Raw genomic sequence first — 23,701 nt, 5'->3', positions numbered from 1 at the left:
GTACCTTAGTTAACAGAATATCATTCAAATCATGGAATTTAATGGAACACTTCATACTCTGCACAGCCTTCACACTATGATTGGGAACCCCGGATATCTCTTTTATCTAGCAATTTTTCTTCTTGCTACCATAGAACTCTTTGTCATCTTTCTACTGTTAATACATTATTTGTCTTAGAAAATTTCAGGCAACTTGCTTAACACCTTTATTGTTCTGGGTTTTGTGGTACTGGGAATCAAACCCAGGAGTACTTTACCTCTGATACAAACCCACAACCCTATTTATTTATTTGACAGGGTCTCACTAAGTTGATGAGGCTGGCCTCAAACTTGAAATCTTCCTGCCTCAGCCTCCAAGTTGCTAGGATTATAGGTATGCACCATCATACCTAGCTAACACCTTCACTATTTAACAGCCTACATTGTTAGTGTCCAGTTCTATTGTCAAGTAGAGTGTAATATTTTTACACAAACATGGTTGGTTAGCTTTATTTTATAGGTGAATTAAAGGCAACATAGGACGATTAAGTAACTTGTCCAGAATCTTGCAGTTTCTAAATAGTAAGATCATTTTAAAGCATATATATAGAGAGAGATTTTGTTTTGTTTTGTTTTGTTTTGTACTAGAGATTGAACCCAGAGGGGCTTAACCACAGAGACACATCCCCAGCCCTTTTTTATTTTTTATTTTGAGACAAAGTCTCACAAATTAGTCTCTAAATTGCTTGCCTCAGCCTCTCAAATAGCTGGGATTACAGAGATGCACCACTGTGCCTGGCTAAAGCCCATATCATTTGACACAGAACTCAAGTAAACTTTGCTCTACTATATTGCCCCTGTAAGAGTTTTTACTTAGGGAATATGTAGGTATGACTATAAATACAAAATAAAATTCTATTTTACCAGAGTTATACACAATGACCAGGCATGCAAGAAAATCAATGTTTTTCTAGTATTTATTAAAGGTAAAAAAATTAAATGTGTAATTTTTAATTTTTTTCTACATTTATTTGACTTCAAGAATGAGTTGTTTTTTACTTAATTTCTTTTAAAGGTACCACAAGTTGATTTGGGGGCCTCATAAGATGGATTCCAAAGGAGATGTCTCTGGAGTTCTGATTGCAGGTGGTGAAAATGGAAATATTATTCTTTATGATCCTTCTAAAATTATAGCTGGAGACAAGGAAGTTGTGATTGCCCAGAATAATAAACATACTGGTCCAGTGCGAGCATTGGATGTGAACATTTTTCAGGTTTGACTTTGTTTGACATTCATTCATAATTCTTAAAATGTGTTGTTCATTTTGCATAAGTTTATGAGTCTACTCTGCCTCAGCCTTGGAGTTAAAAACCCAAAAATGTGTGCCTGGCTGAGAGGATGGTGATGCACACCTATAATACTAGCTACTCTGAAGCCTGAAGCAGGAGAATTGCAAGCTCTAGGGCAGCCTCAGCAACTTATAAAGACCCTGTCTCAAAAAATAAAAAGGGAATGAGTATGTAGCTCAGTTGTAATGTAGCTCAGTGAGAATACTTTCCTACCATGTGTGAGGCCTTGATTGGTTTAAGTCCCCTGTATCTTAAAAAACAAAGTATGTGCATATATGGTTGATGAGTGATTGTATTTGTTTTAAGAATGGTGGGGGCTGGGATTGTGGCTCAGTGGTAGAGTGCTTGCCCAGCATGTGCCAGGCCCTGGGTTTAATCCTCAGCACCACATAAAAGCACATAAATAAAATAAAGATATTGTGTCCAACTATAACTAAAAAAAAAAAGAATGGTGCGATCAGAGTTGAGATCAGGGTATGTGACACTAATTCCAAGAGGGTATCAGACTAACAGGTTAATTCTGGAAGTCTAAAGGTGTCATGCTATCTCTGGACAGTTTTAAAAATTTGGAGCCCCAGAGTTGAAAATTCTGCCTTTTGAAAGTTTATGCTAGGTCACCATTAGGCTGATACTACATTGTCTGGTTAAGTCACCATTTTATTAACTAAGAAATTTTGTGTTTGTGACAAAAAGATTACTACCTTATGAAATAATTAGAAATTATCCAAATAATACAAATTTAACAAATAGGCACTTAAGATTCTACTGTTGCCTTCACAAACATTACTGAATAGTAATTATATAAATGCATAGGTTAATAATGAATGAATTAATAGAATACTAGATTATAATAACCAGAAAAAATTTTTAAACAAATAGTTTATCTCTTCTCATATTATGAATACTTAGGGTATAGAAATGCAGAAACTCAAAACTTTTTCATTTCTATAGTTTGTGTGTGGTATCTACTCTTTATAGATTAGCTAGTTAATTCCTTTTTCAGTTGTATTAAACATCAGTGGCTAGTTAATTTTTTTTTTAATTTTAATAAACATCTGATTTTTGATAAAAGGTAGCTTTTCTATAGGTAGCTATAGAAGAAGAAGAAGCTACAGAAGAAAAAGTCTTCTGTTTTTCATAGTTATATGGCATTTGCTCATATAAGAATTTATGAGTGAATAATAGTGGATGAAGGTAAATATAGGAAGCTCATTATCTTCTTGTACTTTATATTACAGTTTTAGGGTCTTTTAGACCTAAAAGTTATGCAGCAGAAATAACCTAGAAATACTGCCACCTGGAACAAATTTAGTTTACAAGAATTAGAAAAATATGAAGAGTTAAGCAAGAGATTTTACTACTATACTGGTCCAGCTGTGGAAGCTGACTTTGAGGTATCCTGAAAAAGATGTCATAGTTTTAAGGATTTAGCTATTTCTGAAAGCAATTATTGGTGACCATTTTGTGTGTGTGTGTGTGTGTGTGTGTGTGTGTGTGTGTGTGTGTGTGTCCCACAATTAGAATTCCTTTCAGAGATATAAAGCCACATACAATAATCCCTACATGGTTACAAAATTAATTGTTTATCCGTGTAATTGTTCTTTTTTGTAATGCCTTGTATTAAGAATTAGTTTTATTTTCAGTGGACATATTTATAAGTAGTTTTATAAAATGTTTTTTAAAGATCTTTTAGTGAAGAATTGTACATAATTATTTAGGAATCATGCATATGTGTTTTGCTTTTTTAGTTAAATAGAAAATTATGCTGAAACTGACATCTTTCTAGCTCTGAACTGAGTTATTCTGAATTCTCTTAATTCACAAATGCCATTTGGTTATAAATTATTCCTTGGTTACAGACTAATCTGGTAGCTTCTGGTGCTAATGAATCTGAAATCTACATTTGGGATCTAAACAACTTTGCAACTCCAATGACACCAGGAGCCAAAACACAGGTATTTTGTTGATTTTGATCAATATGATGAAAGAAATCAAAGTAGTTCTTCTGAACTTATTTGTTTTAAGGTTTTTTCCATACAAATCATTGTTAAAATGTCTTTGATTTTGCTTCAGTAAAGTACTAATAAATGTTTCTTCAAAGTATCAGTGAGTCCTTTAACAGTAAGTTTTTATTCAGTGCCTACCACTTGCTAGACACATTTCATTGTAGTAGGCATAGAATAGCAAACAAAATGGACAAAAATCCTTGATAATTTTCTTAGGTATGGTTTTATTTTTATTCTATTAATTTTTTCTACTCTAAGAGCAGCCAACCTTACTTAAAAATACACTTTTTCACCAGGTATGCTGGTGCATGCCTGTAATGTGAGTGATTTGGGAAGCAGGGGCAGGAAGATTGCAAGTTCCAGGATAGCCCTGGCAACTTAGCAGACAGTTTCAAAATAAAAAAAGGCTAGGGATATGAGATGGTTCAGTGGTAGAGTGCCCTGGATTCAATCCTCAGTACAATTAAAAAAAAAAAAAAATCATCCAAACATCATCAAGTTAGTTGGATAAGTCCAGTCTTCCCCTACTTTACCTTGTTTCTTCTTATTTTCTGGACACCAATTTTGGCCTTAACATTTTAGCATAATGATAGCATATATTCTACCATTTGTAAAGGTATTTTTCTTGTGGTCCAGGTGATAATTTTTTCTCTGCCTAATTGTTGGCTTTATTCAACAGTGTCTATTTTGTAGTCTTATCTACCTTGTAGCATTTACAAATAAAGAACTCAATAAATACTTGTTGAATGAAACACTTTTAAACAAGCACTATAAACTATAAACTACATTGTATATGATGAGATTGGGTAAATATAAAATAACTTTGTAGACTAGATGGATCAAATTTTTAAATAATCAGTTTTTTAAAATCAAGGGTCATATAATTAAATTTTACTATAATAGGGAAATGGTTTTTAAAAATAGTTTATTTTTTATAGCCCCCAGAAGATATCAGCTGCATTTCATGGAACAGACAAGTTCAGCATATTTTAGCATCAGCCAGTCCCAGTGGCAGGGCCACTGTATGGGATCTTAGAAAAAATGAACCAATCATCAAAGTCAGTGATCATAGCAACAGGGTAAGTGTATGATTAATTTGTGATGAAAATAAGTTATTTGTGCTATAGGTATTCTTATACTCTTTGTCAGAGTTGACAAATTTTTGTTAAGTCAAATCCTATATTTTTATTATTCAGTCATATTGGAATATAATAAAATTTCTAATAAATCATGTTGGGTATTATTAATGGTAGAGAGTTTGGTAATCTAAGGATTTATTCCATAATATACTATTTGTGTAGCAGTTCCAAAGTGTTGTAGCAACTTTTAAATTCATCTTTAGCTTTTCATAGAACTGTACAAATTTTTCCTGCTAGAAATTTTAAGAGTGTGAATTTGTAATTTCCAAATTCCTGATTTTGTCTCTTCCTCTGATTAGGTACTGCCATAGTAAGCCAAGATCTTTGTCCCACTGGCTCAGTAGACACTGCTATATAATACATTAAATTCTCAACCTTACAAATTCTTTAAATTTTTTGTGTTATCAGGTTCTATAAAATACTTTAGATAATTGAGAGATTATTTTTGTTTGTTTTGTTCGACATTTTCAAGTTTGCATAAGTCAGAATGCATATATAATTTTAGAAGAACAACAAAAAACTGTTTAGGAGAATATTCCTTCAGAATTGTTATTTCAAATGGATCTGGACTTGTAAAAGAAAAGTTATGAATGGAATAAAGCATACAGTAAGCATTTTATTCATCTTAGAAATTGTTTTATAGAATCTAAACTTTGGGTAATTCTCAGTAACAGCGTTAATTTATCTCATGAAATTTAGATGATGTTTGTTGCTTAAGAAATTTTTCCTTCATTTTTCTGCTAAAAGAATGATGTTATAGATTTTTTAATTAAAGTCTTATCTACTAAAAAAAAAGTCTTATTTTCATTTTGTGAAAGTGTTTATATAAAGTCTTTTCTCTAGTTAAAATAGTTGTAATAAAACTCATTTTAGCCTTGATAGACAACAAATCTGCCATCCCCTTGATCTTGGACTTTCCAGCCTTTGTAATTGTGAGAAATAAATTTCTGTTGTTCATTAAAAAAAAAAAACAAACTCATTTTAGTGGGCTGGGGTTGTGGCTCAGCAGTAGAGCACTCGCCTAGAACGTGCGAGGGCCTGAGTTCTATTCTCAGCACCATATAAAAATAAATAAATAAAATAAAGACGATATTTAAAAAAAAACAACTCATTTTAGATATAGAATTATTCTGAACCAAAATTGTTTTATATATTTAAAATAGCTAGATGAGGTGAAAACATTGAGTCTTTATATGTTTAAGACAGTCTGATAAAATTTAATAGCTTTAAATTGGGCTTTTCAAAAAGAAGTAAACTATGCCTGAGCTGATGTTTTTTGCTGTTTGTTTCAATAAAGGAATATTCTTCGGGTTTCATTTTGGCTTATTATAAAGTAATGTGATTGATAAAATGTGAGCCTTAACTATTCACAGATGCATTGCTCTGGATTGGCATGGCATCCTGATGTTGCTACTCAGATGGTCCTTGCTTCTGAGGATGACAGATTGCCGGTGATTCAGATGTGGGATCTTCGATTTGCCTCTACTCCACTCCGTGTCCTGGAAAACCATGCCAGGTATCATGCTACTATTTCAAGGAACTTGATTTCTTCATGTTCTAAATACTTGGTTACTGCTTCAAATTATTTGATTATTTTTTTTTTTTAAATGGGGTATTACTATGTTGGCCTAAAATTTGGCTATCTCCTCCTCAAGCTCTCACCTCAGCCTCCTGAGGAGCTAGGATTATAATGGAACACATATCAGTGTACCACCTGGATAATTTTATTTTTTAAATTAGGGAATCTACTTTATCTCTTTCTCATAATAGATAGTACAAATGGTTTATTTTTATTTTAAGCAATTGTCATCTGATTTTCTCTACCAAATGTATATAGTAGCCAAATATGCACCATAATAGCATGAATTCTTTGTTAACAAATTTTTTACTAGTTATTTCAAACAATAATTAATAGATCAAAATTCTAGTATGCCACAGTACTTTGGGAAAACCCTTGAAATTTATTATACAATTTGATCTTTTTTTTTTTTTTTTTTAGTAGTTGTTGGACCTTTATTATTTATTTATTTATTTATTTATTTATTTATTTATTTATTTATTTATTTATATGAGGTGCTAAGAATTGAACCCAGTGCCTCACTGGGTTTATATATATTAAATATATATAAATAAAATTCTATATATGTGAGGCAAGTGCTGTACCATTGAGCTACAATCCCGGCCTTACAATTTGATCTTTAAATAGGTCATAATACTTTTGAAGATGAAACTTCTGTGAAATTTCATGTCAAGCAACAATTTAGAAGTTATATTTCTAAGTTTGAATTTAAAAGTAAACATTTTGAGAAATTACAAGGCTTCTCCTTTTTTATTTTATTTTATTTTTTTAATTGAATTATTGGGAATCAAACCCAGTGTCTCATGCCAGGCAGGCACTCTTCCATTGAGCCACATCCTCAGCCTTCTGCTTTTGATTTGATTATGTCAATCTATTTGAATGTTATATTTAGTTAGATTTTAAGTAAAAAAAAAAAAAAAGATTATTCTGAGAAGTTTTAATATTTTTCTTGTGTTATTTAAGGTTGAATTCATTCATTCTACAAAGCAAATAAAATTTTCTGCCTTCATATTATGATGGGGGGGGCACCTGACACATAATACCTAAGTATACAATATACAAAGCACTTTACATGTTATTATGATTAATCCTCATAATAATATCCTGTGGTGGAGATATTATTATTAGTCACATTTTCTAGGTCAGAAATCAAAAATCAACAAGTTTTAAACTTGCCTAAGATCACTTAACCACTCAGGTGCTTGCTTCCAACCTGAAGTCTGAAGTCCATTCTCTTAACATTACATTCTACCACCAAAATAAGGAGTGGCCATAATTTAGCAAAACACCATGGTGGGTGCTAGGACCAAATCAGTATCTCTAGTACTCAGTTTCCTTCCTCTAATAAATGAAAGATTAAGATTATTATTATTATTTTAGTTTATACATGGACACAATAACTTTATTTTGTTTATTTATTTTTATGTAGTGCTAAGGATCAAACCAATGCCCTACACATACTAGGCAAGTCTTCTACTACAGAGCTACAGCTGCAGCCCCAGATTAGGATTATTGGGTCTTCTTTAATTTTTTTTTATAACTTTATTTTATCTATTTATTTTTATGTGGTGCTGAGGATCAAACGCCTTGCACATGCTAGGCGAGTGCTGTACTGCTGAACCACAACCGCAGCCCCAGGATTATTGGATCTTTATCTTTTCTTCCAGCTCTATAGTCAGAGGCATTCTTAAGTGTTTTAAAAATTCTTTGATCTTTTTTGTAGTGCTGAGGATTGGATCCAGGATAGGTCTTAAAATTATTGAGTGGATTCTGAAAGGGGGAAATAATTATAAAGTATATTATTGATGTGATTGGGAAAATGTGGTAATATTGCATATAAGTAATAAATATTTTGAGTATATGATTGAATTGTAATTATGTTATTCTTATTCCAACAAATAAGTATAGAAGTGACATGTCATGATATTTGCAATAAACTTTCAAATAGTCAAATCTGTATCTACATATATGTAAAGAGGGAGGGAAAAACAAAGTAAATGTGGCTCAATCAGTGAATCCAGGTATAAAAGTTTCGCACTGTCATATAACTTTTACAAAGTTTGAACTTTTAAAAAATGTTGCAAATAGAAAGTATTCTTTAGACACATTGGTTCCCTTTCCAGTTCCATATTTTATTGATTATGAAAGGTTTTATATTGTAAGAATATTATATTAAAAACAATATTTTCCTGGGCTGGGGTTGTGGCTCAGTAGTAGAGCACTCGCCTAGCATGTGCAAGGTGCTGTGTTTGATCCTCAGCACGACATAAAACTAAATAAAATAAAGGTATTGCATTCAACTACAACTAAAAAATAAATATTAAAAAAAAACAAAAAAACCTTTTTCCAGGCTTGGTGGGATACACTACAATCCCAGCAACTCAGGAGGCTGAGGCAGGAGAATCGCAAGTTCAAGGCCAGACTCAGCAATTAAATGAAGCCCTGAACAACTTAGTGGGATCCTGTCTCAAAATAAAAAAAATTAAAAAGGCTGGTGATGTGGCTCAGTGGCAAAGCCCCTCTGGGTTCAATTCCTAGTATCAAAAAAAAAAAAACAAAACAAAAACAAACTTTTGGGGAAAGAGAAACCCACTAAATATATATGTTGATAACAAGGCTTATCTTTATTTTAGGTAATTTAAAAGGTTAAAAAAAAGTAGATATTTTAGAATTGTTATAATGCTTTCAGGAGAATGGAGCAATACTAATTTTTTTTTTTTTTTTTTTTTTTTTTTTTTTTGGTGTTGGTGCTAGTGATTGATTGATCCTAGGGCCTCAGGCATGGTAGCCAAGCATTTTACCATTGAGCTACATCCTCAGGCCCCCAATTTTGTGTGCTTTTATTTTAAAAAATACTTAAAACTTTTTTTTCTTTTTTTTTTTTTATACTGGAAATTTAACCGTAGAGTGCTTTACCACTAAGCTATATCCCCGTCCCTTTTTAACTTTTTATTTTGAAATAGGATCTTGGTAAGTTGCTGAGGATCTCACTAAGTTGCTGAGGCTGGCCTTGAACTTGTGATCCTCTTGACTCGGTTTCCAGAGTTGCTGAGATTAAAGGCGTGCATCACTATGCCTGGCTGAGGAATACTCAGACTTCATTCTAATTTCTTATAGAATCTTTAAACAATATAGATATGAATATAGAAAAGACTAAGTATTAATTGTTGTTTTCTCTGGATAGTGGAATACAGGGAATTTTTATTTTCTTCATGCTAATCTGAATTTTCAGAACTTATACCAAAAATAAAACTTATTATATGCTGGATGTAAAAACTTCCAAAAATTATTGTAGCACAAAGAGCTATAAAGTATATCTCTGGAATTTAGATCTATAATACTTCTTTCTTCATGAGAAATAATTTCTTTTTTTTTTTTCAAAAAAATATTTATTTAGTTATATATGGTCACAGTACCTTTATTTATTTATATGTGGTGCTTAGGATTTAACCCAGTACCTCACATGTGCAAGCAAGTGCTCTACCACTGAGCCACAACCCTAGTCCCATGATGAGAAATATTTTCAAATTTTTTGTTGTTGTTGTTGTTAAGCAACCTTTTACTGGACACAGTGACTCATGCCTGTAATCCCATCTGGTAGGGTGGCTAAAACAGGAAGATTGCAAGTTTGAGGTCATTTTATTATGCATGTCTAGTAATATATATATTTTTACTATAAAGAGATTTTATATATATTAAAATCCTTATATAGTAGAAATTGTGTAATGGTAAGGAATAGATTTCTCTAGCCTTTTTTTTTTTTTCCCCCTGAGGTGCTGGAGATCAAACCCAGGGCCTTATTCTTGGGAGGCAAGTGTCTACCACTGAGCTACACCTACAGCTCCTCTACAACACAATTTTTATCTGCACTTTCAAAAGATAGCCTGTAATTTTTATTACTTAGTCCATGTTGTTGAGTATATGTTTTTATGTTTTGCTACTATACAGGGACACTATCGAATACCCTTTGCCTTTTTAATGATCAAAGACCATAAGCATTACTAACTTGCCTTCTAGAAAGATTACACTAAATTACAATTCTGTTAGCAGTGTGTGACTCTCTGAAGTCTAGACAAAATAATTTGATTTTCTCAAAATTGAACATTTTCTCATCTTGTGTTTTTTTTTCTCCTTTGTGTTTTTTAATAGGGGGATTTTGGCAATTGCTTGGAGCATGGCAGATCCTGAATTGTTACTGAGCTGTGGAAAAGATGCTAAGATTCTGTGCTCTAACCCAAACACAGGAGAGGTATGGGGAGGAGATGTTTCTTAACTTTGTAGCCCTTGGAATACTGTTTTGTAGATAAATAAAAATTTTATATGGATTCTTTAGTGCATTCTTATGATTAAAGACATATGAAAGTAGATAGAGGTGGTTGTGAAAGATTAATCTAGTGGAGATTTTATCAGGAATATTATCTAAGCTCTTTCAACCAGAAAAATTAGTCATTGAAATAGTTTGTTGCAACTAGAAAAGATTTCCAATAAAATTTATTTATTACTTAGATTCAGAAATAGTTTGTGGGCTGAGGGTGTGGCTCCCTGGTAGAGCATTGGCCTAGTGTGAATGAGGCTCTACATTCAGTCCCTAACACTGCCCCCCTGCCCATCCCCACCCTCCACCCTGCCCAAAAATAATACTTAGTTTGATTTATCTCACATGTGATTCTTGTAAATCATTATCTTCATTGTAGAATTGTTCAAGGTTTGGGTCTTTTTTTCTGCTTTTCCGTTCTTGAAGATCATCTTGACTTTTGGAAATCAGTAGTTTTTTAATCTGTCTTCTGAATGATAAATCAAGAGTATAATACTTTGTTATATAATATTTGTTGTATGTCCTACCCATGGAAATTTGTAGGAAATTTTACATAAATACCATACAGTTTTATTTCTTAATAGTTGTATGGTTTCCCTACCTTTTTTTTTTTGATACTAGGAATTGAACTCAGAGACACTTAACCACTGAGCCACATCTCCAGCTCATTTTTTTGTTTGTATTTTATTTAGAGAAGGATCTCGTTGAGTTCCTTAGTGCCTCACTAAGTTGCTGAGGCTGGCTTTGAACTTGCAATCCTCCTGCCTTAGTCTCCCCAGCTCTGGGATTACAGGCCTGTGCACTGCACCCAGCTCCCTACCTTTTTCTTTTGGACCATAAATTCTAATTATAGTTTTTAGGCTTTTATTTTTTTCTATATTCAGATAGATTATTGAAAGTGCTTTTGCAGTTACTCCGATGGAATAATATAGTCTAGTGGTAGAGTGCTTGTCTAGCATATACAAGTTTGTGGAGTTAGCCCCCAGCACTACAATAATAATTAAAAAAAAAAAATACACAATTTCTTTTACAGGTTTCATTCTGTATTATTAAAATAAAACAAGCATTTCTGGTTTCAAGTGTTTGAATTGTGATATCTAAGAATAAATAAGCATTTAAGTTAGGGAAAACAAGAAGATTAAAACAATAATAAATTTTACTTCCTATGACTTGTAGGCCAAATAAATATCTTTCTTTTTACACTTTGCCTTTCTAAGTAATTTCAAAGTACATGAAACTTACTGTTTTGTCATTATTCTTATAGGGTATATGAATTTATTTAAATGGATGTTTGGGGCTGGGGTTGTGGCTCAGTAGTAGAGTGCTCGCCTAGCATGCATGAAGCACTGGGTTCCATCCTCAGCACCACATAAAAATAAAAAAATAAAGATATTATTTTCACTTAAAACTAAAAAAAAATACATAAATTTTTAAAAATGGATGTTTGCATGTGATTAGTTATATGTGTTTGGATTTAAAGGAATCTACTTTTAGTGCATGTTGAAACTAAAAATTGAAATTCATATTTAACTGCAAAGTAGTAATAGACAAATAATTTAAGTTCCATGAGACTGCATGTCTTATTAATCACTGTACATGTCAAAGACATGAGCAACCTGAATATTTTTTCACTTACTTTTGTCTTCTTATTAACATTTTAAATATCTCATGAAGTCTAAGTTAAGGTCATTTGACTTATTTCTTAAGGCCTAAAACCTATGCATGTATAAATAGCAGTCACTACCACACTTACTTTGAATTAGCAACAATTATATAATGTTTTCAAGATTTTGCAGCAGCCATTTTTGGTAGTTTTTCCATGTTGTTTTCCTTCTAAAGAAAGTTGTTAATGCTAAAATTTAGTAGGATTCTTTAGCATTAGGAGTAGTATGTATATGTTTTCTCTTTTGGCTAAAACCCAGATTTCTCAGTGAATTCTTCCCTCTCAAGATTGATTTTAAAATTTGGCCTTCAAATAACCTAAATATGATTGTTTGAATTTTGCCAGGCAAGAAGAGTTGGACAAGACACCAATGATAAAGTGTTCTGATTTTTAAGACATATCTACCACTACCATTTCGAAATCAGAAAAAAACCTTCTATTTTTAAAGATGTACTTGTTTAGCCAGACTCCATGGTACACACCAATAATCCCAGTGCCTTAAGAGGATAAGACAAGAGAATCATGAGTTTGAGGCCAGCCTCAGCAACTTAGCAAGAGCCTGTCTCAAAACAATAACAAGGGCTGGAGGTATAGCTCAGAAGTAGAGCACCCTTAGGTTCAAATCCCTAGTATCCAAAAGAAAGGTAGACGGGGAGTGCTTGTTAAATCTTTCTTAAATATTAAGTAGCATTCTAGTTTAGCTTACTAGACCATCATAGTGAACCATTCTTGTATTTAAAAGAAATGTTATAATTAATTTGCCTGGCTAAAAATACTTTCTAAAATAAAATGTTTAACCACAGTAATGTTGACCACATTAATTCAGGTATTTGGGTTATAAAGTGACTATATAGTTTTCTGACTTTTGTTGTTTATTTTTATTTATGTATGTATTTATTCATTTTTGACCTAGGTGTTATATGAACTTCCCACCAACACACAGTGGTGCTTTGATATTCAATGGTGTCCTCGAAATCCTGCTCTCTTATCAGCTGCTTCCTTTGATGGGCATATCAGTGTTTATTCTATCATGGGAGGTAGCACAGATGGTTTAAGGCAGAAACAAGTTGACAAGGTAATAGGAAATGTTAAAACAACAACAACAACAAATCATATAATTATTTTGACAAAGATGATTGGTCAATAATGCTGATTTATTGAATAATTATCAAAAATTTTTCTTGGGTATGACTTGAAAAAAATGCATCATAGTTTGTAAGTTACTGATTCATACTTTTTTTTTTTTTAAAGCTTTCATCATCTTTTGGGAATCTTGATCCTTTTGGCACAGGACAGCCGCTTCCTCCATTACAAATTCCACAGCAGACAACTCAACATAGTATAGTGCTGCCTCTGAAGAAGCCACCCAAATGGATCCGAAGACCTGTTGGTGCTTCCTTCTCAGTAGGTGCATCTTGGTTTATGGTTCATAGAAACAAAGGAGTTTTCATAGTGAAGTGTTATAGAATCATTCAGATGGAAAAACTTGGGTTGAGATGGATTTGTGGAATGTTCATCATTCAAAATATTTTCTTAGAAAAAAGTGGGGACCTGCCAGGCACGGTGACACACGCCTTGTATTCCCAGTGGCTCAGGAGGGCTGAGGCAGGAGGATTGTAAATTCAGAGCCAGCCTCAGCAAAAGCAAGGCACTAAACAACTCAGTGAGACCCTATATCTAAATAAAATATGAAATAGGGCTAGGGATGTGGCTGATGTCCTTGAGTTCAATCCCTGGTACTTCCCCACCCACTACCACCAAAAAAAAAAAGAAAGTGGGAACCTACTTTATTTTTATTTTTTTTTTTTTAATTGTGAGCCAGGTGTGGTGACTCATCTATAATCCCAGCTAGTCAGGAGGCTAAGGCAGAAGGACTGCAAATTCAAGGCCAGCCTGGGCAACTTAGTAATATCCAGTCTCAAAAATAAAAAGAGCTGGGAAATGTAGCTCAGAGATAAAGCACCCTGGCTCAATCCCCAGTACCAAACAAATAAATAAATAAAGAGAGTGCATGCATGTGCGTGCAAGTAAATGAAAAAGCAGAGGTTCTCGTTTCCCAACATCCACTCCAACACCATTTTCATGCTTTTTTATTTATTTTTTGGTAGTAGCATCATAATGGGTGTGGATGTTTCATGAGGTTGTATTTCTCTGATGATTAGCGATGTTGAGCATCTTTTTGTTTGTTGGCCATTTATATATCTTTTGCCTCCTGCTATGGGGTGACTCAGCATGAAGGCCCTCACCAGATGCCAGGACCTTGATTTTGAACTTCCCAGCCTCCAGAACTGTGAGGTGTGGTGACACATGCCTTCTTCATTACATTTATTTCTAAATATTTTCTTTTAAGCTATAATAAGTCCTCTTGTTCATAAATTTCTATGACTCAGATATTCTTTTATAGTAACACAAAGTAGACTAAGGCAGTTTCCTTTGCTATAAGAAAGTCCCATTTATCTGTTTTTGCTTGTGTTGACTATTTTTTTGGTGTCATATCCAAAAATCATTGCAAATCTATTGTCTAAATTTTTTCTTTGTTTTCTTCTAGTAATTTTATAGTACCTAGTGTCATATTTAGGTTTTTAATCCATTTTGGAGTTGATTTTTGTGTATGATATAAAGTAAGGGTCCAACTCTGTTTTTTTGAACGTGAATGTCCAGTTTTCATAAACCAGATATTTACTGAAGAGATTATCTTTCTCTATTGTGTGATCTTGGTGCCCTTTTCTAAGATCATTTGACCATATATGCATGAATTTATTTTTGTGTTTTCCATCTGATTCACTGGTTTTCATGTCTGTCTTTGTGCCAATACCACACTGTGGATTACTGTAGCTTTGTAATAAGTTTTGAACTCAGGAAGATTGAGGCTTCCAGCTTTGTTTTTTCTTTAGATTGCTTTGGATATTCAGCATCCTTTTAAGAGTCCCTGTGAATTTTATAATTTTTTTTTCTCTTCCTGAAAAAAGTGCCATTGGGATTTTATTTATTCATTTATTTTTGAGACCGTGTCACTTTGTTGTCCAGGCTGGGGCTCAAACTTCTTGGCTGAAATGATACTCTGACTCAGCCTCTTTAGTTGCTTGGATTATAGGTTGGACACCACTGCGCACAACCTCATTGTGATTTTGACAGGGATTGCATTGAATCTATAGATGGCTTTGGATAGTATGGACATTTTAATAATATTGTTTTCCAATCCATGAACACAGGATATCATTTGTTTCTACCTTTCTTTTTTTTTTTTTTTTCAGTTTTGTACTTGCCATGTACAACTTATCTTCTTTATTTCTAAATCTTTTTTTTAATCTATAATAAGTGGGATGGTTTTCTCAATTTCCTTTTCACATTGTTGATTGTTAGTATATAGAAACAGCTAATTTTTGTGTGTTGACTTTGTTCCTTCAATTTTGCCAAATTCATTTATTGGTTTTAATTATTTTGTGGTATCTGTAGGTTTTTTTATACAAGATGTCATCTATGAACAGAGTTAATTTTCCTTCTTTTTTTCCTCCTGGGAAAAAAGGGATTGAGCCCAGGGGTATTGTACACTGAACTACATCTTTAGCACTTTTCATTTTGAGGCAGGGTCTCACTGAGTTGCACAGGCTGTCCTCAAAACTTGCAGTCCTCCCAAGTCACTGAGATTATGGGGTTTTACCACTATTCCCAGCTACCTCTTTCTAATTGTGATGCCTTTTATTTCTTTTTCTTATTTCTCTACTCTGGCTAGAACTCTAGTACTTTCTTGAAAAGTGGTGAAAGTAGCATTCTTACTTTGTTCCTAGTCTTAGAGGAGAAGCTTTTATATATATTTTTTACCACTGAGTATAATATTAGTTATCGACTTTCCTTATTTGGCCTCTATTATGTTGAGATAATTTTCTTCTTTGTTCATACCTGATGCTATAAAAAAATGCTATGAACTAGATAATGTGTAAACAATAGAAATTTATTTCTCACAGTTTTGGAGGCTTGAATTCTGATCAAGACACAAGTAGGTTCAGAATTGGTAAGGGCTCACTCTGCTTCCAGGATGGCAACTTGTTTCTGCATCCTCTTGGGGAATGATTGTTACATCTTCACATGGCTGAAGGCAATAGAGGCTAGCTAATTTCCTCCTGTCTTTTTATGAGGTTTTGTTAATTCCATTCATAAGGGCTCCACCTCTCCTATTGTTATATTGAGACATAAGTTGTAACATATGCATTTTGGAAGGGATATAACAAATATTTAATAAGATAAATTTGTATAAAGAACATAATCTGCCAGGTGCACTGACACATACCTATTTTCAGCTGCTTGGGAGATTGAGGTAGAGAATTGCAAGTTTGAGGCCAGGCTGGGCAACAAAGTGAGACTTTGTCTCAAAAAATAAAAAGGGCTGGGATGTAACTCAGTAGTTGAGTGCCCTTGGGTTCAATCCCCAATATAACTCCCCACCAAAAAAAAAAAAAAAAAAAAGACTGTAACCTATGCTTTCCTAGAATGTGCCTATTTGAACCAGCACTGTGTGGGTGGGGAAAAGGGCCTATATTTCCTTGTACAGAAGTTTTCAGTGTGAAAACCAAATTTGGTTGTTTCTTTTTTTATATATATATATATTTTTTATTAATATATTAATCAGATAATAACTGCTTACCATATTAAGGTAATATATCGACTGAGATATTACATACAGTAAACAGTACATTTCATTCAGGAGGTGGGTTCTGAAGATGAATAATAATAATTGAAGTCTGGAGTAAAATTATGGAGCATAGGAGAATATATTAGCTAATTTTATCCAAATTGGTTTATGTGTAGGCCACATTTCTTTAGTCCAGCAAGTTTATAGTATACATATGTTTTGACCATGTCATTGTGGTTAAAATGGATTTCACTCATTCTTCCACAGTTTGGAGGCAAACTGGTTACTTTTGGGAATGTCAAAGTTCACTCTCAGCAGGGAGCTGAGCAGCAGCAGCAGCAACATGTGTTCATTAGTCAAGTGGTAACAGAAAAGGAATTTCTTAACCGATCAGATCAACTACAGCAGGTCATGCAGTCACAAGGATTTATCAGTTACTGCCAGAAAAAAATTGATGCTTCTCAGACCGAGTTTGAGAAAAATGTGTGGTCCTTCTTGAAGGTAAAGTTGATATTTAAAACCATTTTATTTCATTATCTATAAATTTAACTGTTCCTATTCTTTTTATAATTATACAAAATAATGTGATTCATTATGAGGTATTCATAAATGTACATAATGTAATTTGGTCAATTTAATTGCCTGATACTTCCCTTTTCTTTCTCTTATATTCTAAATTTGTCTTCCTATTAAAGAAACAATTGGTAAAGTGTAGTTGCTGGAATTCATGATGAAATTTGAGAAACCTCACAAAGAGCACTCAACCTAAAATTTTTTTTTTTTTTTTAAAGAGAGAGAATTTTTAATATTTATTTTTTAATTCTCGGCGGACACAACACTTTGTTGGTATGTGGTGCTGAGGATGGAACCCGGGTCGCACGCATGCCAGGCGAGCGCGCTACCGCTTGAGCCACATCCCCAGCGCCTCAACCTAAATTCTTATGTCAGACGTTCTTCCTTCAATAATTTGACAAACTTAATACAGTATTTTTTTTTAAGGCAATATAGTAGAGATATTTAAGGAAAAAAGACGACAGTAAAACAATATTTTTTAAAAATAGATTATAAAGCTTACTGTAGGGGGAATAAAATATTTAATATCTATAGTAAATCTAGTTAAGGAAAATGGGAAAAGAGAAGACACATAGAGGACAGAGGCTAGAAGTATCTCTCATCCTCCTATTAAAGAAGAATTTAGAGCTCGGGTTAAAAACCTTTGCCCTCAATTGCATTTTTGACAATAGACTAACAAATAGAATTTCCTTGTTGGTCATTTTTCCCTCCACTGGAATGTCTATTTTTTAACACTGAATTTTCCAAGGAAAAGCAGTCTTGAATACAACAAAGTTTAATTCTAAAATTGTACAATTTATATTTTGTAATTAAGTATGAATTTTGAGAGATGATATAGAATGTTTCATATAGTGTGAATTATGCATTCATATGACCCTTGGGCATGAGTTTAATTTATATTCACTAAAATTAGACATCAAATATAAGCTATATTCAACCAGTATAATTTGTTAGTAGTATAAACTGTTATTTGAATCTCTTTCTAATAAGTGGGCCTTCAGGATTATACATAACAGATTTTAGGTTTTTAAAATAATTTTATTTGGAATTTGATCAATTCTTATAAAAGTTAGTATTTAACAATGTAGGTTTTTGTTACAAAGATGTGTCTTGTCTTAAAAGGTGAATTTTGAGGATGATTCTCGTGGAAAATACCTTGAGCTTCTTGGATATAGGAAAGATGATCTAGGAAAGAAGGTAAACTTGGGGAAAGTTAAATGACTATTCTTAAATAAAATGTTTATCTTTTTTTTAATAAAGTTACACAGATTATCTTTAGTCAGTTATTAAACATTCAATAAAAATTTGTGTTTGGTTACTAAAAGTTTGAAAACATATTGTTAAATGTAAACTCTACTTTATATCTGGATTTAGAAGCTGTCAGAACCACCTTTACTTCAAAAGTTCATTGTCAGAAACAATTGGGCCTTAATAGATAAGGCACTGTGAGTATCAAACTTTGGAAATAATATGTGAAATTTTAATGCAGTGTGTAAACAGTGGCCTTGCCAGAAAATAGTTAGCCACTACTATAGATCTCCCAAGTTCAATACAATGTAAGTGAGATAAATGGTACTATATCAAGCTGTCACAATTTTCCACCCTAGCTATGTTAATGCCATTAGCACATGACCAAATTATGTGTTGATTTGGTGTAATAATAAATAGTAAATATTTTATCGAGTGTTTATTGTATTGAATCTGAATGAATAAAAGTTCAGGTTATTTGCTTAATAGTTCAAATTCTTAAAAAAAAATTCTCTTTTAAAATAAGGAAATCATATTGCAGATTTGTAATGTTCTCAAAAAGTGACTTAATTATTATTGCACACTGTTGACATCAACATCAGTAATGGTAAAAATATATTATGGAAACATTAAAAGCAGTGTCAATGTTATAGTGTCTCTGTAATTCTATGCACTCTAGGTGCAGATTAATGCTTCCTCAGCATCAGACAAATCTAACATATCACAGTCCCAGTATGGTATGTGGGTATGTCTTTGCTTACTCCTTTAGAGTTTTTATGGTTAGCTTTATTATTAACCTAAACTTTCTTTTTTGAGGAGGTATTGGGGATCGAATTCAGTGGCATTCAAATACTGAGCCACATCCCCATCCCTATTTTGTGTTTTTATGTAGAGACAGGGTCTCACTGAGTTGCTTAGCACCTTGCTGTGGCTAAGGCTGTCTTTGAACTCTCGATCCTCCTGCCTCAGCCTCCTAAACTTTTGGGATTACAGGCATGCGACACTGCACTCAGTTTGTTAACCTAAATTTGTTGATGTTGTAACTTTTCTAGATTTGCAAAAGATTAATATGAAAGTTTATTACATGCCTGATAGCAAAAAAAAGAGAAAATCATATTTGATTGTCATATATTTCTAATAGCAATTCTTTCCATAATGAGTATCTGGAGAAATATTTTTAAAAACAAATTATAATTATTTAAAACAAAGTAGAAGAAAACATACTTGTTTTGAGGCTTGTTTTGTGTTTGAACAGCAGAATAGGATGACATCTGAACAATAGAACTCTAAGCAAATGAAACTAGAATCAATCACTTAGGACCAATTCAGCATAGATGTTAGTTGTCTGTCTTTTTTTTTTTTAAAGGTTTTTTTTAATATTTATTTTTTAGTTATAGGTGGACATAATATTTTGATTTTATTTTATAAAGTGCTGAGTATCAAACCCAGTGCCTCAAACATGCTAGGCAAGTGCTCTACCTCTGAGTCCCAACCCCAGTCCAGATGTTAGTCTTCTTAAACATACTATCCCTGGTGAAAACTATTATGGATTTTTGTCAATGAGAATGAAGAGGTAAATATTTGCTGGATACCCTGAAATAGAATTCCATTTAGTAGGTGAGTTGTTATTTTTATTTCAGATTGCTTTGGCCTTGAACAAAATGGATGGATCTGATGTGGTAAGAAGGTCTTTTAAAAATAATTACTTTCTAAAATTTTGGTTAAGTCATAACAAAAAACTGTGTAATTAAAGAAGTTTATGTTTTGTGCTTTGTGATATAAAAAGAAATGCCAATTTAGATATGATATTTAGTAAATTCATAGTTTTCATCTTAAATAGCTTAAGTTTACCTGGTAGAGCATTCCTAGCTTTTGGCATATTTGAATTTTGTTAAAGAGGAAAAATAGAAAAAGTAACTGCTCATTCTTAAGGCAAAGATCTTTCGTGCCAGATGAGGTTTGGTAGGAAAGAACTGGAAGATGTTAACAGTAATTGTTAGTGGTAGTTCTTTGTTTTTCCTCTAATGTTTTTCGAGTAAATTTACTCTATGTTGCTTCTTATGATCAAACTAGCTCTGGGTGTTTTTGTTTGGGTCTTTTGTCTTCCTTGTTACTAATAACCTTTTAATGCTACATTCTTCAACTTCCTCTGTAATTGTTTTGTGTACCAAAGGCTCTTAAAGATTCTGAACAAGTAACACAGAGTGATGGGGAGGAGAGTCCTGCTGCTGAAGAGCAGGTCTTGGGAGAGGTACTTACTCTTTTTTATATTATATTGGACAATATGTGATCATTGTTATCTCACTTTAAAAAATGGAATATTTTCTTGACTACTTGTTGGAAAATAAGTTGGAGTATACTGTTTGAGGTGTATTTAGGATAGAAATCTATTTATCTAGACTGACAAAAATATGCCAAATTCTAAGTCTCTGACCTGACTTCTGGAATAGAAAGTTTAAAATTCATTGTTGATGTGAGAGATTGACACAATTTGTCAGATGACTGTCAGAATACCAAAATGAAAAGAGATTTTATTCAGAAATCCACTTTGCATTATATGCGAAGTGAAAGGGTTTTTGTTAGCACCTTCCTATTTAGGGCCTACTACTGGTGGCATAGGCTTCTGAATTGGTCCTGAAGTCAGAGTCCAAGTAAAGAATATTTCATTAAACTGTCATGATTTATTATAAATGTATCTTTAAGTTGTGCTTGATCATTTCTATAACTAATTAAAGAGTCCTTGAACACAGAGTTGTATCACTGATTTTTTTTTTCTTTTGATTTTTCTGGAGGTTTTCTTAACCACTATATACTAATCCTATAATTTTCTTTGTTTCAAATTTTATTTCATCTCAAAAAACTAACCAACAAATTCTTGTTTCTCATCTCATCTTTGACTTTTAATTGCTCATTGTGATATAGGGATATCCTGACCGTGAAATATTTTGTATCACTGTTTACTACATATAAAAATAATTTCCCAATGTATTTAAACTACTGCAAAATGACTATTAAAATTTTCCTTATAAGTGGACTTCCTAGCATTTATTTAAAGAAGTAAAGGATGATATGAACAAAATTTTACTAAAAATTTTGAACTAATTTTGGGAATACCTAGAAAGAATTGTAGATATATAAATGTTGTACTTTAATTTTGTACATCTAGATTATGTATTATCAAATAAAAGACCATTTGAGATTATATTCACGAATAATAGGTAATAATAGTATGTATAACGAATCAGTAATTGTCAGTATGTACTTTGAGTACCTGAAAAACGTTGTTTCAAGGGTGTAAAATATGCCCTTTTATCTTTTTTTACCTCCTGAACTCAGAATTGCCTTGCACTTGCTAGACAAATGCTCTACCAGTGAGCTACATCCCCAGCCCTTTTTATTTTTTTTCTTTTGAGACAGGGTGTTACTAAATTGCTAAGACTGACTTAGAACTTGCCATCCTCCTGCCTCATCCCCCTGAGTAGCTGGGATTACAGGCATGCACTGCCACCACCTCTGGCTCTTCCCTTTTATCTTGATATTTTGTCAGATGTAGTAGTTTATACCTTTATTTGTCAGAGGTAGTCAGTACATTAAAACTTGTACATTTTTGGCCATGTATGTTTTAGAAGTGTGTAAAATAATGGTTAGTTGAGTTTAGAAAGCAATATGGGAAATATTGTTAAATTTTTTTTCTGTATAATTATTAGTGAAAATAATCAGACCTATATCTCTGATTTATTCCTTAATGTGACTGGCTTACCTTCTCAATTATTTTGAGTTTTTAGATTCTAAAATACTTCTCTTTACTTGGTGAAAGCCAGTGAGGGTTAGTTATTCTTTTACTATAGTCAACATTAATTATACTTTTTAGTTGAGGCTGTGCTGTGCTCTGCACTAAAATGACCTAATTCCAAAATGCCTTTGATTTTTAAATACTGGGTGTTTTTCCATTCAGTTGTGTAGGTAACACAAGCATAGAAGGCAGATATTTTATCTCATAGATGAACTGCATTTTTCTTTAAAAAGGGAAGATTTAAAATATTTGTGTAGACTTAAAAATTGAGCATTTCTAATCTAAAAGTCTAACTAAAATCTTTTTGGATTTCAGCCAGGCATGCATGGTCACACATACCTGAAATCATAGCCACTTAGAAGGCAAGGAGGTCACAAGTTTGAGGTCAACCTAGACCACTTTGTGAGACCCTTCATAAAAAAGTAAAGGGACTGAGGATATAGCTCATGGTAACGGACCCTGGGTTCAGTACCCAGTACTACAATAAGTAAGTTCAGATTTGAGACCATTTAGGATTTCAGATTTTTAAATTAGAGATGTTCGACCTATAGTCTCAAGAATTTTGTAAAAGAACTATATGTATTTTTATCAGACTAGCCTGCTGTTTCAGATCCACTTTGAAAAAACATGACACATATAATTGAATTGGAGTATATAAAAATATACCCAAATACAAAAATATCTCTTTTAGATTGGCTTTTTTTTTTTTTTTTTTGTGCTGGGGATTGAACCTAGGGCCTTGTGTATTCTAGGCAAGCACTCTACCAACTGAGCTATATCCCCAGCCTGGCTTTTTTTTTTTTTTTTTTTTTTTTAAACAGTACCAAGAATCAGACTCAAGGCCTTGTGCATGCTAGGAAAGTGCTCTATCACTGAGCCGCATCTTTACATCTCTGACCCATATATTGCTTTCATACTAAGGACATCTAATGATTTTTTTCATGATTCAATTTTTTTTTTAAAGAACAAGTTTAATTTTCCCTGTCTACAAACTATATTGTCATGCATATAGAAAACCCTAAAGACTCCACCAAAAAAATCTTAGAACAAACACAGGAATTCAGTAAATTTGCAGGATAGAAGATCAATATAGCAAAAATCAATAGCCTTTCTATATACCAATGAACTATCTGAAGGAAAAAATTTAAGAACATGGTGTCATTTAAGACAGCACCCCCCAAATAAAATAGTTAGAATAGATTTAATGAAGTTGGTGAAAGACCTGTGCACTGAAAACTATAAAACACTGATAAAAGCTATTGAAAAAGATATGCATGTTCATAGTTTAGCAGTTAGTACTGTTAAAATGTTCACAACGCTACCAAAGCAATCAGCAGATTCAAGACAATCCCTGTGTGTGGTACATACCTATAATCCCAGCATCTCTGTAGGCCTGGCATGTAGGAGTTATTAGATAAGTTGAAGT

The 23,701-nt window shown here is 32.8% G+C and overlaps 1 protein-coding gene across 20 annotated transcripts in view; it reads left to right on the top strand.

Moving 5' to 3' along the window:
- Positions 1-23,701, top strand: part of Sec31a (SEC31 homolog A, COPII component) — a 76,920-nt gene that overhangs the window by 21,894 nt on the left and 31,325 nt on the right. For 14 of the 20 annotated variants that reach the window (XM_078021478.1, XM_040292230.2, XM_078021487.1 and 11 more), the window contains 11 exons: positions 1,055-1,253; positions 3,189-3,284; positions 4,274-4,414; positions 5,848-5,990; positions 10,203-10,302; positions 12,945-13,106; positions 13,283-13,435; positions 16,929-17,162; positions 18,357-18,431; positions 20,123-20,161; positions 20,656-20,733. In XM_078021478.1, coding sequence (XP_077877604.1) covers positions 1,055-1,253; positions 3,189-3,284; positions 4,274-4,414; positions 5,848-5,990; positions 10,203-10,302; positions 12,945-13,106; positions 13,283-13,435; positions 16,929-17,162; positions 18,357-18,431; positions 20,123-20,161; positions 20,656-20,733 — 1,420 coding nt within the window. The remainder of the gene's footprint in view (positions 1-1,054; positions 1,254-3,188; positions 3,285-4,273; positions 4,415-5,847; positions 5,991-10,202; positions 10,303-12,944; positions 13,107-13,282; positions 13,436-16,928; positions 17,163-18,356; positions 18,432-20,122; positions 20,162-20,655; positions 20,734-23,701) is intronic. The other 6 variants (XM_078021488.1, XM_040292222.2, XM_078021476.1 and 3 more) reach the window with 1 other exon arrangement.

Source organism: Ictidomys tridecemlineatus, chromosome 9 (assembly GCF_052094955.1).
Source record: "Ictidomys tridecemlineatus isolate mIctTri1 chromosome 9, mIctTri1.hap1, whole genome shotgun sequence".
NCBI lineage: Eukaryota > Metazoa > Chordata > Mammalia > Rodentia > Sciuridae > Ictidomys > Ictidomys tridecemlineatus.
The sequence above is the reverse complement of the archived record's forward strand: the minus strand, read 5'-3'. Positions and strand labels throughout refer to the sequence as shown.